Here is a 16,508-nt window from a genome sequence, read left to right on the forward strand (position 1 = left end):
GAGTAGAAAATGCAAGGGAGAAGCGGGAGGGAAGGGAGACGGGCTCGCGGGCAGAAACAGGCGGCGGGAACCGGGAGCACCGAGCGAGAAGCGCTGCGGTGGATGAACCGGGGGTCACAGAGCGACAGAATCGGAAAGGGCCTCGGCAGCACCCGGGATCCGGGAGGCGCGGGGAAGGCGGACAGCCGCGGCGGGCAGCGGGCGGAGCGGGCCGCGCCCTGCGGGAGCTGCGGCGCGTCACGGCGCTTGCAGGGACTTGTCGGAAAGTACGAAGGGGCTCCGCGCGGCGTGCGAGTGCCGCTCCCCAGAAACCGCGGAAATTCGAGTGCTTCGGGTCTCCGGGGAAGCGGCCGCTCGGATCCGAGCTGCGGGGAACGTAGCCGGGTCCCGGAGCCCTGTCCGGCGAGATTTCCGCTGCTGGCCGCGCTCCGTGCCTCACCCAGCACCGGCGCGGCGGCGGCCCGCGGGGCGGCACGCGGCCGGGCGGCAGCAGCCGCTCCAGGAGCTCTGGCGCCGCTTGGCGGCCGTCTCATCTCCCGGGCGCAGCTCAGGGCCCGGCAGCTGAAGGCGACGGTGAGCGGATGGCGGCTGGAGAACCGCGGCTGCGATAGGAGCAGGCGGTGCAAAGCGGAAGGTTTTAGTGCTTGATTTTTTGGGCTGTTTTTAACGAATTCACATTTGGTTAAGTCTTGTGGCTGCAGTGAGCAGCCTGTGTATTGTTCATACGTTTTACCCAGCTGTGCTTTTCGTTCCAGCCTCGGGAAGCCCTTCTAAAGCTGCACCTCCGCACCCGGCCGCCCCTTCTGCGGGCGAGAGGAACCATCGCACCGCGTCACAGCTGGCACTGACCGGCGGCTGGACCCCCGCTCCCTGCTGGAAGTCACACCGTACGGCACAGCCCTGCAGGCCCAGCAGCCCCCCGCTCTGAGCTCAGCCTCCGCCCCCCTGCTCGGAGGGCTGCAGTGCCCCTGGCAGCACCCACGGCTCTTCGCACCCACGGCTCTTCTCACCCACCTCCCCCGGTTTTTCGTCTAGCACGTGTAGCAAAGGGAAAAGACCGAACCGGGAGAGGAACTGTGCTGCCCTGCTAACTGCTCTGCTCAGCTTCAGTGGGTTTGCGAAACCCAAGCAAGAAGGGTGAAATAATTAGCTGGAATGTGGGGCTTTGTTATCCCAGAGCAGATCTGAAACATTAGACATCCAACAGGTGATGCTTTCACATGAAAAACGAACAGTTCCTCCTTTCTCCAACGACTGCATACTTTCCCTATCTAATCAGTAACACAGAATGGGAGGTGCTGACAAAAGCAGGAACAGCCGATGACTTCACCAGTGTGGCAGCAACTCTCCCTTCAGTGTGGGTTTATGAAGGTATTTTTTTGTTTGCTTTAATTCTGCCTTTCATGCAGCCACCTTCTGATCGGGCTGTTGGGTGAGTCCTTGCTGTGACTGTAGAAAACCCCAGCTGCTGCTCTTGCACTCAGGACAAAGGTAAAGCACGTACCTCCGTCACCACCATTTCTGCCCCTTGCTACTTGTGGCTTTGACCTAAGAACCTAAATGACCACAATTAAACGTTAACAATCTGTACATAAACCATGAGGAAACAACCATCTACATGGTCTACAGTCCTTCCTCCATTCTCTTTTTAAAAAAAGATTCCATAGTAAATTATGTAAAGCTTTTATAGCTGTGTAGTTTTTCTTTTATGAACTGTTTGTTATGCAGTGAATTTCTCTCTTGTTTTGTGCGAAGCCTTCAGGATTGTAGCTGGAAGTTAAATTTCACTTATAGAACACGTTAGCAGCTGCATAATGAAAACATCAGAACTTGAAGACAGGACACCTTTAGAAGACCACCCAATAAACAGTGGCTGTGAATGCTGAACAGATAAATAGCCAGTGTTCGTGCTCACCTGAGCATTAACAAACCAAAGGTTAGCATGGAGAGTAACATCGGGGCTCTCGTGTTTTGTATTTGGCACTTAACAAAACATGCACCAATGTACAGAGGAAGGTCCTTCCTTCTTCATTCAAACTTGGCAGAAGTCTGAAAGCAGTGCACACTAGGAACAGGGAAGATGCAGAGGAAATAGATCACAATGAGGGAGCTGGGGTAGGAAAAAACTGTGGCTTCATCCCCAGAGCCCCTTATTTTGGATAATTATTTTTAGCATTTGGAACCATTAAGTGCCACAGTACATACAGACACAGTCCCTCCATCTTCCCTGCACCTGGTGCTGCTTTCCCACACGTGGTCACCCCTCCTCTGGGGGTTACGGTGGTTTTACTAATGGGTGGTTCTGTGCATTCCCACTGCCTCTTCCTTCAGCTCTGTCCATGCTTCTGTCTGTATCTGATGTTAACTTGTGGCACACAAATATCCCTCCCTTTCCACACTGGGAGAGTCCTCCAAAAATGTAAGCTATTGGTCAGTTAAGCAGGCTTGCTGGAGTCAGCAGCTGGCAATAATGTATTTCTCATATGCAAACTGTCCCTAAATCACAGAGCAGTCCCCTGTCACTACACTGTTTCTGCATCAGTGTGATCTTCCTGGGCTGCATTTGGTCTGCAACACAAAGGGTACAGTATGACCGTGACACACGGTTAGCAATTGCTCTGTGAGCTTGTGATAACATCACATAAAAAATGGTTCTCACATTCTGCACACAGACAGGTTTATGTAAAATATATAAACATTTGTCCAAGTTGTTACAGATTGCATAAATATGGCATTTTTACTGTAGCATTTACAGATGTGCATGTACAACGATGTGCAAATAATCACCATTTGATTACAATCTTTGAAAGGTACTCGAATTTGGCATCCCAATGACGCAGTGAATGAAAAATGCCCACCGAAGAATTTCAATAGCAAACTTACAACATCGTTTAAGTTCATAACAAATTTCAGTGTCTTCTCAGTAAAACTTTCACACATTTAAAATAGTTTGTATTCATTTTATTTGTATATGTCAAAATACTTTTTTTTTTTTTTCCAAAATAGTGGGTTTTGCGACTAGTTTCATGCAGATACAAGGTCTGCTCAGTACTACCAATAAAATCAATATAGCACAGTAGCCATTCATCTTTTTTAAGATATAAAGAATAAATAACCTAAATATAAAACACTAAAATATTAGAAACACGTATTTAATCATTCACAGGCACCCAAACTTTTACCAAATATAATCGAGAATATGCCTAACTGTCTTGTAACAGAACTCAGTACGCTGCAGCCATTCAAACCGTTCAGTTCTCCGCTTATTTTATGGTAGCATATGACAATGGAAGTTCCCTATGGTTCAGCCCCACCTCTCACACAGATCGATTACAATCAGGTATCTCAGACTATCCGTGTACCTTTAAAATCAAGAATCCTGAGCTTGGTAGTAAGAGCATAACCTTACATCTTCAAAAAACCAAACAACGGAGAGAGGACATCACGTCTTCCTTCCCCGAACATATCCCACCCCCCTAAAGCTAACCCCACCCCCAGGAGGCAGTAGAACACAATGACCTTTTTAAATGAAGGGGTACAAATTCACATTTAATATAGTATACAATATAATCAATAATACAATAGCTACTACAAGCTTTACAATGTACAATCGGTTTTAATGGCTGATCTGGTCAGTGGTTTTAGGCAATAAAGTATGTGCCGATAGGATGTCGTATTCTGAATGGTTTAATGAAATATAAAAGCTGTTTCTAACAAAAGCAATCTTCACTTAAGTACTTTTTTTGTTTTTAAAGGCCACTGAAATGTATAAAATGGTCTGACACGACGGTGTTATCAAATTAGATGCCTTCTCACATGGCAACAGTGCATATAAACATTAATGTGAGTGTAACGGGTTATGTTTTTCAAATGATTTAGTAAGATTACTTTGGCTAGCACAACAGTTTTGGACAGCACTCAGATAAATACAGGTATGTGAAATGTAGTGAAGCAGTTATATTTATGCATTTTTTATTATGGTGAACACTATCAAATGAAAAAAAAAAAACAAATGGGAAGAAAAGATAATAAAGTATTTTATATAGTTTAGACCTTTTGTAAAGATAGGGCTCCATACAATGTACAATGTCTAAATTCTTTATACCATAAAAATTAATGAACTTTGTTAAACACACTATTCTGGAGTAGCCTAATTTGCATTAACAGACATTTGCAATAGGGAAATATATTCAAGCATGCCACGTGGTGGTCTGAAAAATCAAACCAGTACACATTTATATATACAGCATCACTCAGTACCTGCTCAAATGAATGTGACGATTACAGGAACTAGCATCTTTCACTACAAACTTTTTTTTTTAAGTGATCGATGAAGGCAGAAAACAGGACTTTAAAATAATTCTAGTTTCAACTGACTTTTAAAGCATTCTGTATAGGAAATAAATGCATATTGCACAAACAGTGAAAGCAAACGTTCCACCAAACATCTCTGTTCCAGGTGGTTGGACAATACAACTCTAGGTAGCTACACGAATATGTAATTTAAAAGGGTGTGTGGTCTCTGCAAATGGTAAAGCTGTGAAAACACTGTACAAGAAAATCTGGTACATGAATAATTAGAAGGGAAAAAAAATCCAAACTTACGATTTAAAGAAAAACTGAGTATAGAAAAAAAAACAACCTGGGAGTTGTGGCACAACAAAAACATTATTGAGTAACTGTCTTCTGTGAGAGCTGAAAGCTTTTGTTGATGTAAAAGTGTTTATGTACAACTAAGGCTTACTGGTTAAATATCTGAGGCGTATCCGGCCTTGAACACTTTCCTTATAATGCTGTAGCTGTAAACAAGATTTCTCAGTCATTTTTCTTCTCAGCAGCTGCATTTTAACAGAAACAATGATCTTGATACAAAAACACACAGGTAAGAGGGCGTTTGGCAGGATATCTGAAAATGACAGTCTCCAAGGGATCTTCCCACACTTCCAGTGACTGCCATACTATGGTCCACTGGAGTTACTCATGATGTGCAATACCGTTATCTGCTGCTGTAGTAAGCCCTTTATTTGGAAAGTTTGCTTATAACTCTGATCAAGGCCCCATTTTCATCTTTTAGCCTCTGGTTGTCTGCCTTCAGGTCTGGTAGCATCTATCAAAAAAGAAACACGGTGGTTATTTGCTGTTATACTCCAAGTAACAGCAACAAGAGCAGACAAGCACTGGGGATAAAAATCTTCACTCAGTTGAAATATTTTGGTCGTAATTGCCCCCTTTGCATCAGCAGTTCAGAAAATTCTCATCTTTTAGCACGACAGAGTTAGGAGCTATACATTAAGAACTTTCAATCGCCTGGTCTAGGTGCACTAAAATGAAGTGGTGCAGATGAGCAGCCTCTTCACAAAAGCATTTAGAGTAGCATAAGGAAAGCAATTTAGTGCTTCAGATTCCAGTGCAAAGCAAAAAAATGTTAATCAGTGACAATTTAAAGAGGCTCGTCTACACTGCACTTGCACAGTTTCAAAATAGCATGCTGTAGCTAATTATATCTGCCACCATTCTCTTGGATGATTTCATCCTGATCAGATACAGTGTGATTCAGCTTATTAACTCAAAGCATTAATCTTTCAATCGCTTCCAAACTTGTGTGCAAGTGCACATCCTGTTCTTTGAGGTTCCATCCCTGAATAGCATGGTTCACACAAGATCAGATCACTGAAACACCAGGCTGTGCGCTCAGGCATACCGGTTAGGAGATGGCAAGTTAAGGTTGCCACAGGAGATGGCTGACACACAAACACAAGAGCTGGAAGGCAGAAGCCAAGTGAGGTGAGAGTTGGACAGGATCAGACAGGAGAGGAGGACAAGCCAGCGCACAGAGCTTTGTACTGGGTGAGCAAACTTATCAGAGAAACTAGAAGTAATCTCAGAAATTCTCAAGTGTCAGTATTCACACACTGATAACAAGCCACCTATAAAACTCACGGCTATATTACGTGTATGGTTTCTAACAGCAGGTTTCCACAAGAGGCAACAGCCTATTCCTGCAGTGTAGTTATTCAGGAACCTTCAAGGTGCAAGAGCACACAAGAGGTCCAAGTCCAACCGATGACCTATACTTAATTTTTCATGATGAAATTTCCATGCCACTACTTTTGCTTTTGCTTATCCTTGCAAAATCATACTTGTAGACCCATTATACTCAGAACATTATTATGGAGCAGAAGGAACTGTGAAGTTTAAGCCTTCATTTACACATCTCCTCCAAAGGATTCCTGTCTACAATCAGTTCACTAGCAGCAGATTCTCACAGAGTGAACAGGGTGGTGCACAAGACGTGACTGAGGCCATGGGTTCTCTACTTTCTTTACCTGCAAATACCAGAGTATGGGAAACAAAAGGTAACAAGATAACAAGTGGAAAAAAAGGTCATTTCCACAGTTAGAATCATTCTGCTAGCCTGGATTCTAGCTCTACTCCATAGTGCGGCTCAGGGCAAGTCACCCAAACTGAACTCTTCACAGGGAGTCAGAGCACTTTAATTTTACAGCTTCAATCACAGTCAAGTGAAAGCCATGCTCTGAATATCAAGTGCTATAAATACCAATTGCTTTCAAAAACCACGTCAACATATTTGAACGTGAGCAACACAAGCCATCAATTGACAATTTTCAAATATCATCTGTGATTTTTACACTGTACGATAGCTTATTACCACCACTTCATGTCATGTATCTGCTCTGAAGAGACATTGATTTGATTTCTGAAAAGTTACAGTGAGATAATTCACACACAAAAAAACCCCCAAAAATAAACAACCTGAATCTTAAGAGGGGATAATTTTGTGTTCTGTGAGTTTGGACCGTTAAACTAATACTGCTACCTACTCCATGAAATGGAGTGCCTTCAGGAAGAAGAAAGCAAGAAGCTATTGCACTATCCAAGAGAATTCTAATATATACACATATAGGGATCAAAAGTTCTGTATTTTTCATTCTGATGCCTTGGATTTGTGACCTCAGGTTAGTGTCATGTTGTGACACTGGGTAGAGGTCTACTGGAACAAGAAGGGGCAAGAACCAATCTGGAGAGTCCGTCTAACCACAGCAATTCCAGTTATTTTACAGTCCTTCAACTTAGTGACTAGGGAGCAGCAGTTAATAATATGTTATGCAGGCAGACCCAGAAACTGCTCTATTTTCTGATTAATCATTTTAATAACAGCAGCAAAAAGGCCCCGTTCAAATTTAGAGCTTTAACATAATCCGGTACCATTACACGTCTGCAAATCTCCGTGGATAAATTTAAATCCTCATTAAAGTAATAGGCAGAATACATATGAAGAAAATATTTTCTTTTGCTTATAAGTCTGCTAAAGAATAGAGGAAGATTGGTGGAAGACAAAAGGAGTTGTAAGTAATAGGAGACTTATTGGAAAGGATAAGGTTAGGTAACATAAAATACTTACACTTCCCATCTATACTAATCCTGACATATAAAACTACATATTAAGCCCAACATTTATGCAATTGTTTTGGAGCAGTGCATTCCTATGGTACTCAAACTTATTATGAGATAGTATCACATGCCTTTCACGTGGAGAAGCAGAGAAAAAGCTCTGCATGAAACCCACTACAATTTGCAATTACATACTGTACTTAGTACTTTAAATTCCAATTTCTTTTTCAGTTGAGTAATAGAGTATCTTGTCTTGATGAGATTCTTGAATTAGATCAAAATGCATTATTTTGCCTATCTGTATTATACGATTAGCTGGTAACTTTGCAGTACTGTAGCAGATCAAATAATTTTTCAATAACCACTTGCTGGAACCACCTCAGTAACAATGTCTCTATTTGCTGGAGGATTTAACAGTTTGTATGTAACAAAGAGCTTTGTACATTAAGATTAGAGAAAGCTCATGCACTGTCAAGACAACTGTTCAGATTAATCAGCCACAGTGCTATGGTCAAGCTACCATCAAAACGTCCAGTCTCCCTGCTGTGTAGCCATTGCTTTTCTTTGCTAGTGCTGCTCCTTGAGCTTCACCATGATCTGCCTTTGAAAACTTCCTCTAAAAAAGAGAATACTGAATGATTTTCTGTGGTTTAACATATTGAAAAGGCTTAGCATGGTTAAAGGAATGCCAGTGCTTGCAAAAAAACCATTGTAGGGACATGTGGCTGTGGACAGCTGACACTAGATTAGCTTGGCTGTGTTGAAAACCCAAGTTGTTAGCTGAAGCTGGTCTAAGACAGGCTGCCCTGAAGGGACAGTTCCCCCTCCTCCTGCAGCAACACGCTCCTGCTGCTGAGTGCTAGCTTTAGTTACACAACCATGCTGCAGTAAGATGGATCAAACTGTACAACCACTAATGGGATTTCTTTTCAGCCAGGTCAGAGAGCTGACTGATTCACTAAGGGTTAATGCAAGGGAATGTTCAGGAATGCGGGGTGCTGACTAGGAGCAACCTTTTTATCCACATCCTATTGTTAGGTCAACTTCAGGGAGACATAAAGCCAAAGGATAAACTTGCTATTTATTTCATGCCTTTGACTGGGAAAACCTGAGATCTGACTCCGTAAGCAGAAAGAAAAAGTGTGCACTCATCTCTTTGCTTCTGAGAGGGAAGGGGGGACAAGTAAGGAGAAGCACGGTAGCAAGAATCACTGTGCAGAAGGAAAATTATTTTATCTTCACCTACAAATCTTAAAATCTCACTGAAACCTCCACCTCATACAGCTGTTATGTAAGAGGAAGAAGAAAGCCTGATAGATTTGTCATGGAGTGAAACCATACTCTGTTCCATGCTGAAGTTTTGAACCTCCAGTGGGTTTTCCAAACAGCCCTACAATAACACTACAACAAAATGATGTTTTTTTCCAAAATGGCAGTTAAAACAGTTCATATCTTTAGCAGAAGGGGACCAGACAGGACGACCCAGTAAGTATAAACCAATCTAACACTCTGGGTAGAGTGTTTTTGTGTCTGTTTGTTTAGTCCTTGCACGATAGGACTGTAGGTCCATAACTGGAACACCTGCTTATGTAGCAATAGATATCAATAACCTTCAAACTAGTGCTAAAATTGCAAATTCTAAGCTTAGTCTAGATAAAAATAAGGATTGTACAGCACCATGCAGGAATTTTGTACAGAAAAGATGAATTGACTTTCAAGTCTGATATATATTTAAAGGACGACTTTGACAATGTCTGAACACAAAATCAGACAAATGTAAAAAATACAGTTGCTAATGCAGCTGTTCAGAAACGCAGAGTACTGCACCAGAATCTCAACTTTCACCTCTCAAACCTTCTGTAGTTGCAGCTAGATTTGGTTCAGTTCTATGCATTTTAATTATAGTGCAGTATGAAAGACCCATTCTTCAATTTGTTAGAAAACCAGAGATAAATCTGTTGATTTAAACATTTATTCAAACATCTAAATGGTGACTTCAGCGTATCCTAATGCAAAGTCAACACAAATCCCTTCAAATTGTTGCCAGGGTGTTAAGGCGTCAAAGATCTCGCAAACCCTTGCCAACTTAGCTACAAGGGAAAAGCCACAAGCTTCAGTGCTAGTATCAACAATACCACACCATACCAATATAGCTGCAGCATCTCCATTTGGTACATCAGACACCATGCTTTAGCCACACTTCCATAACCAAGCAGTAAGTCATCTTCCAACACACAGGTGTTAATAGTACAATTCTACCCAAGCACAAACTTATTGTCAGCACCTGCCTGGCTACACAAAGGAGATGGAAGAAATTACAAGTCCACAGAACGCAGTTGCCTACAGGACCCTGACAGCTTGGCAACCACACGGGTCAAGGCCCTATTCTCAATCACCAGTCGCTCATTTATGTGCCTCAAAGACTGAATTTGCTTTATTTGTTGCAGGTTCTGCAGGAATCAAAGAAATAGAGGTGAAAATGAGAAAGAAAAAACACACATGCATATTATGTTTAAAAGAACTACAGATAGCAGGATTGAAAGAAAACTTAGAAGAGACAGTCCTGTTTAAGGTAGATAACTCGCTGTGAAAGGGAAGTATCAGACAAGTGGCACATTCCTGAAAAGCAATCTAAGAACCAGCAGCAATCAGTCACAGGTTTCCAAAACAGCTCATGACACATCAACAATGAAAGTTATTCCTGGAATTCTTTACTTAATGTTGTAGTTGTGGGAAAAAAAAAGAAAAAAGAAAAAAGAAAAAAAAACCCTATTCGAAAGTTAATAAATAATGCTGCACTTAATATATATATGTACATGACAGTGCAACAAACAACAGGAAGAGTATTAATCTTTAATTCAAAACTTTCACAAATTGAAAGTTGGCTTTTGAAAAACACAAGGTATTTGCATTCTCCATTTTCCTCTGTATCCCAACTATCTCTAACAACAATTTACAGGCCTATAATACAAGCTCATATCTCCTTCATCTACCTCATAAAACCGATTATGTTCCTATGCCATAGAAAGCTTTATACAGATTTCACTTCTGAACACCCCTCTAAGAACCTCATACGCTGCATCCTCCCCTTAGAGCTCACTGTCTTGTCCTGAATCCTGTTTAGTTCTGCTTGTCAGGTTCAATTACATCAACAAACCTTAGTGCATGTGTTTTAGTGACAAGGATTTGGTAGTTAATACAGTTTCCAAGCACCAGAGGGAGCTAAAAAATGAGACTGAAAGGAAACTTTCTAATTGATGACAACTTTCAAATCTCAAAACGGTCTTTTTCCTTTAAAATTATGGCATACAAAGATGTTTTCATCATGTTCCACTAGTTTTCCAGTTAAATCTTAATTTTATCAGTTTGGTAGTCTCTGTCCAGTATTATATCCAAGGATATAATACAAAACAAATTCGCTAGATTTTTCAGACTTCTTGATCATATCAAAGGACTTAAAATGTTGATAAACCAGGGAATGAGACAAGTCAAAGCATGACATTTTATTATTCAGTGCATGTGGTAAATGGTGCTTTTCTGTTACAATCTGAAATTTAAATTATCTGCTGCTTTTTTGGTCACTAAAAACTAAAAACTAAAAATTATTACTAACTCTACATAAATATAATTTTTTCTTTTGACACTGGAACCTGCTTCCTAATACATAATTTAATGAACATGAGATAAGGGTTGAAGCAACATTTAATACTTAATCTATGAAATTATCTATGCTTAACCTACAGAATTATATGCCATTATTTTTAACTAAATAAACATGAGAGTATTGTATCCAAAACAAAGATTGTGATTCTGCCTTGATCAGATCAAGATATCTTTCACTGCTGACATCTCTGAATGCTTCTCATCAGTGAATGTGCTATACCAGTGTAAGTCCCAACACCCTCCCAGGAGATAAGTCCTACATATATGATTGCTGATAACAGCAAAAAAAACTTCACTACAAAAAAAAAAAAAAAAAAAAAGAAAGAAAGAAATTGCTGACTTTGAATGTGCCTATAGCTTATTTATTTTCTACTGAAATTATAAAGACTGGAAATACTGCTAGATTAAGTGCTGTTTTAAGCCACTGACATCAATACACTGTGTTAGTATTTAACAATACTTACTTTCAGTTCCTCTTCCATTTCAGATATCCTTCTTTCTAGAGCTCTTCTTTCCTAAATCCAAAAAAATGTATGTTAACACCAAACAATACCTTTTTTACTAACTACTGCTTGTAAATACTGTGATAACTGTGAAATATTTCAAGTTCCAAAGATCATACAACCAGAAGCACAGTGTAGACAGGAAACTTGTGATGGCAGTGATAAATAGAAAATATTTCAATACTCAATTTTAATAACTTAGGAGGAAGAGATATCAAGTCCTACAAAAGATACCCCTTCCTTTACACAAATTTACACAGCTCATAAGCACCATTTATTTGGGCTTTATTTTTATAAGCTAGGCTTCTGGAAAAGCTTAATATACAAGAAATGCAGAAAATGATCAGAAACAAACAAGAATATTAAAAGAAAAAAGCACAAAAGCGTAAGCTTTCAAAGACAAGCAAATGTAGCTGAAACATCTGCCTCAGCTCAGTGGAATCTGTCCACACTCTAAACTGCAACGTAGTGTAGATACAACCCAAACTTACAGTTTGGGTTCAGCTGAGTACCAAAGAAATCTAGCCACGAAGGACCACCTGCTTCTTCAGTAAATGCTTCCTGAGTATTTTCTGCGTTTCTAGTATAGTATGGTTTTTTTTTCCTTCTTAGTTGAGAAGCAGGAGAAATTAGCCTTTGTCAAGAATGTCAGGTTCTCATTTAAGTACCCAAGGTAGCTTACTGAAAATTAGCTTATGGTTTTCTATACTATGCTGCAGTCTGCAGTGCAGATACACTACCATGTTTCTAAGCACTACTGTTTTGTTTAAACCTTGTTTTCAGACATCTGACAGATCAACAGCTACTGCAGTAGACTTCAGGGGTTTATAGCTTGCTTGCTTTCCTGTGTCAGACAACGCAGTGTATCTCATTTAAAAGCATTGTGGTTATTCAGTATTCTACATTCATATTTTTCCAAAGTGTGAAAGGCAAAAGCAACAGATTATTGCAAGGTGTACATATGCATCTGCATACAATGGTGTTATGCAAACAGCAAGCAGCATTGACTGAGGTGTGTAAAACTTTGGTTAGATCATACCGCCCAGTAGATACTGACTCTTGCCGGACACCTTTCAGATACAAATCATTTGAATTTAGTTTAATCATAGTGCAGTTATTCCCCAACATTTTCCCATTTTAGCAAACAATTCCAAAGGTTTATCAATATGATAGATTACTGCAGTTGTTTGTACTTAAGGTACTTTACTCCTTCAAGTAACTAATTTTCCCATAATGATACTGACTGATAATAATGGCATAATAATAAATACCAGTGAGTTAACTGCAGCAAACAAGTGACTAACAAAAAAACTCACACCATTTTACATTAATTAGAACTTTAGTTTACCCAGAAGTTTTGCAGGATAACATATATTATCAGTGCTGTTACAATAAGCAATATTGGGCAGTTCCTATAATTACCAAGAGATGAATGACCGATGAAATAATCTTACAATTTCAGATGGCTAAAAATCCTTAGTCCTTTGGATGAATTTGCTTAACTTGCTTCTTGAACTTGTTTAAGAATAACTACTTGCAATAAAGGCCAGTTAAATCAAATCCTTATTTCATCACCTTTGCATGCCTCACATTATACAAAATAAACATTTTAAAGGACTGGACTAGATATAAGATTTGTTGTAAAAAAGATATAGTTCAAATTAGATGAAACGATGTTCCTTTTTTCATAGAATCATGGAATAGCCTGGGTTGAAAAGGACCACAAAGATCACCTAGTTTCAACCCCCTGCTATGTGCAGGGTCACCAACCACCAGACCAGGCTGCCCAGAGCCACATCCAGCCTGGCCTTGAATGCCTCCAGGGATGGGGCATCCACAACCTCCTTGGGCAACCTGTTCCAGTGTGTCACCACCCTCTGGGTGAAAAACTTCCTTTTTTCCTGAACTGCTTGTTGTTTCAGGAAGTGGCCAGCAAAGGACATATTCAGTTTCACTGAGAAGATTTGCCAATATCATCCAATTAGTCTCTGAACTCAGAGAAAGGCTTTGAAATTTACTTAGCCTAAGATGTTTTGTATTTCAGCATTTCTCTAAGGTATGACAAAAAGCATTTGCAATTCTCAAGACGAAGAAAACACACATGGCAGTTTCTGAGTGTATAAAATTGCCTGTATTAAAGCAACCAGAAACCACACTCGGTGCAACAAGACTGAGGTACGTGGATATATACAGGTTAAAAACTCATACATTCAGTAATAAACAAACGAAAAAGCCCACCTCATCCCATCACAAATTCTTAGATGATGAATCACAGAATGGCCTGAATTGGAAGGGACCTCAAGGATCACGAATCTCCAACCCGCCTGCCACATGCAGGGCCACCAACCTCCACATTTAATACTAGACCAGGCTGCCCAGGGCCCCATCCAACCTGGGCTTCAACACCTCCAGGGATGGGGCATCCACAATGAATTTGGAGCTAACTGGTTAAAGGTACCTACAATTCTGATCCATATTGAAATCCTGCAGTCTGGTTTTTAATATACTTTTTAGAGTGATAGATAACTTAACGAAAGCCATATTTTTGCCTAAGAACTTACTGCTAGTCCTTAAATGAAAAATGCTGATTGTGCATAACCAGAACACATAATGGAAATCAACTGATGAAGGTTTTAAACTTATATTTTCTAAATTCTGTCACGGTGAACTTCTAGGTTTAATAAGCATTCCCACCTTCTTTACTGTAAAAGTATTTTACAGCTGGAATATATCGTAGTTCAAAGATGCTGTCAGGTTTTTCTCTGCCAGCCTTCTATTTCTCCTCATTTGTTCTTGCTATTTACTTTTGTCCTCCCTTTTTCTTCTAAGAACTTACATCAGTATCTTCAATTTTGTATTTTATTTTATTCAAGTCATACTTGGAAAATTAGAAAATTTCTACATTTGTTTTTAAACCTTTTTCATTTATGCTATTATTTCACCCATATATGGAAGACTTCTTTAAATTATTCCTAAAGCCCCACAATTAGTAAGCTTATTCCTAGACCTGAGCTAGTTATGACTAGCAGCTGAGAATCCTACTTCAATCATTGTCAAAGTGAAAGTAACTCTGGATCTAACAGGGAAAACAGAATCACAAATAAATTCATGTTTAAAATTATTGTCTGAAAAGAAGTAAATTGAACATCATAAAATAGAAGATCTCCTAAATCTTGTGTAGATCAGGTTTCAGCCATACAGCACTATCACTAATTTTATTTACCTTTTTAACTGCTAGGTTTGGTCATAATAACTTCAGAAAAAGTAATGTTTCCAAAAGACATTTCTGCTACTGAACTAAGTATTAATACGAGAAAAAGGTGCAAGAATTCCCAAAGTAGCCAATTGTCTTAACACAATGGCATATCTGAGGAACAAGCAACACAGTAATTTAATACTGAAATAATGTCAAGATATGCGGTACCGAATGTGGCATCTGTATAATAATGCATACAGTCAAAGTCAAATCTATGAAATAATTAGATGTCCACTTGTGTGGCCATGATAGCAAGCAAGAAACCAATTAAAGCTGCTGATGAAAGTTCTCTACTGATGAAATCACTGCCTACAGCACGAGGCCACAAGAACAAGCCGAAATAGGCTCTGAAAGGTTGCTTCAATTATCTGGAGAGATTATTAAGATAAAACTAATGGAACTTCACAAACTGCCTGAGAGAATTTGTGCATCTTTATGTTCTCCAATAAAACTGACTATTTATGTACCTCATAGGTTTGCAGAACTAAAACTTGTTTTCTAAATCTCAAACACTGGAAGGTAAACGTACAATGCTAGTAAATGTCAAGTTTACTAGGAAAAGTAAATATATACCATACCACTTACTACCATCAAAGTCCATTTAGTTTTCTTCCCATTTTAATATCTAATGCGTCACTCCAGGATCAGGAAGGAGAAAGGTATGTGTAGCCGGGGACATAAAGGAAGCCAGGACCACATCAGAACAAACTTTGTTTGCTTTAAATTGTTGCTGATAAACTTCTATTGGGATGGGTTTTAAGCGAGTGTAAAACTACAGCCTAAAATTATAATGGACACAACTACTGAAATAATCTCTGTAGTCTGTCTCATATGTGGATTTATTACATGTCTCCTTTCCCCATCAAATTAGGGCTGTCTCTCTCTAATGCCCCTCTTCCTGCACTGCTCATTCATTTGCCTCCACCCTGCCCCTAAACAGCTTTATAGTCCCTCTAGAAAAAGGTACAGTACAAGGAAAGAGACAGTCTGTAATTAATTTTATAATATTAGTAGGTTCAAGGTCTGATGTCTGTGGGATAGACACAGCTACTTCATTACCAATAATAATTGGTAAGACAACACACATGCCTCCAGAAAGCTCTGAGGAAATTAAGGTCTCTGAATGTTGGAAATGCATTAAAAGATGAGATGCTTTGAAAGTGCTTAACTTTCTGGAGTGCCAACATTGTTTTGGACGAGATGGAACATGCGACAGAATCCTGGAGGGCAGTGGGGTTTACAACCTGGTTATCAACAAGGCAACCTGAAGGCAATTCTAAGAGTAATTCCATCTGACAGTCTTTCATATTCATTGCCACTCTGAAACCTAAAATCCCTCGATCTTCTAAAAAATGCAAGTTATAAGAAAGGCTTCTGTTCCCACTAAAATATATCCAAGTCAGAAGTTGCAAAACAAACTAAAACAAAGCCCAAATCGGACGACTCAAGAGATGTTTGGCAGTAACTCACCCTTTTCTCCATTTCCAGGAGCGATCTGTCAGCAAATCTTTCTTGTCTCTGAAACACAAAATTAATGAAGATATTGGCACTTGTTCTCAAACAGTGTAACAACGAGAACAAGCAATATAAAACGCATTTCAGATAAGGGTAACTGCTACTGTATTCTGTCCAAAGTATGCTTTTAAAAGCATTTTAAAATGTGTTCAAGGAAG

At 39.7% G+C, this 16,508-nt stretch overlaps 1 protein-coding gene across 3 annotated transcripts in view; it reads right to left on the minus strand.

Annotated features, from left to right (window-relative positions):
* Window positions 1-2,652: 2,652 nt before the first annotated feature.
* Window positions 2,653-16,508, minus strand: part of PPP1R12A (protein phosphatase 1 regulatory subunit 12A) — a 124,297-nt gene continuing 110,441 nt past the window's right edge. For 2 of the 3 annotated variants that reach the window (XM_031589665.2, XM_031589664.2), the window contains 3 exons: window positions 16,306-16,353; window positions 11,541-11,591; window positions 2,653-5,107 (listed from right to left, as the gene is read on the minus strand). In XM_031589665.2, coding sequence (XP_031445525.1) covers window positions 5,021-5,107; window positions 11,541-11,591; window positions 16,306-16,353 — 186 coding nt within the window. In that variant the 3' untranslated portion in view covers window positions 2,653-5,020. Of the gene's footprint in view, window positions 5,108-9,701; window positions 9,864-11,540; window positions 11,592-16,305; window positions 16,354-16,508 lie in introns of all 3 variants that reach the window. The other variant, XM_090139175.1, reaches the window with a different exon arrangement.

Source organism: Phasianus colchicus, chromosome 1, assembly GCF_987193195.1.
Source record: "Phasianus colchicus chromosome 1, bPhaCol1.hap1.1, whole genome shotgun sequence".
Classification (NCBI taxonomy): domain Eukaryota; kingdom Metazoa; phylum Chordata; class Aves; order Galliformes; family Phasianidae; genus Phasianus; species Phasianus colchicus.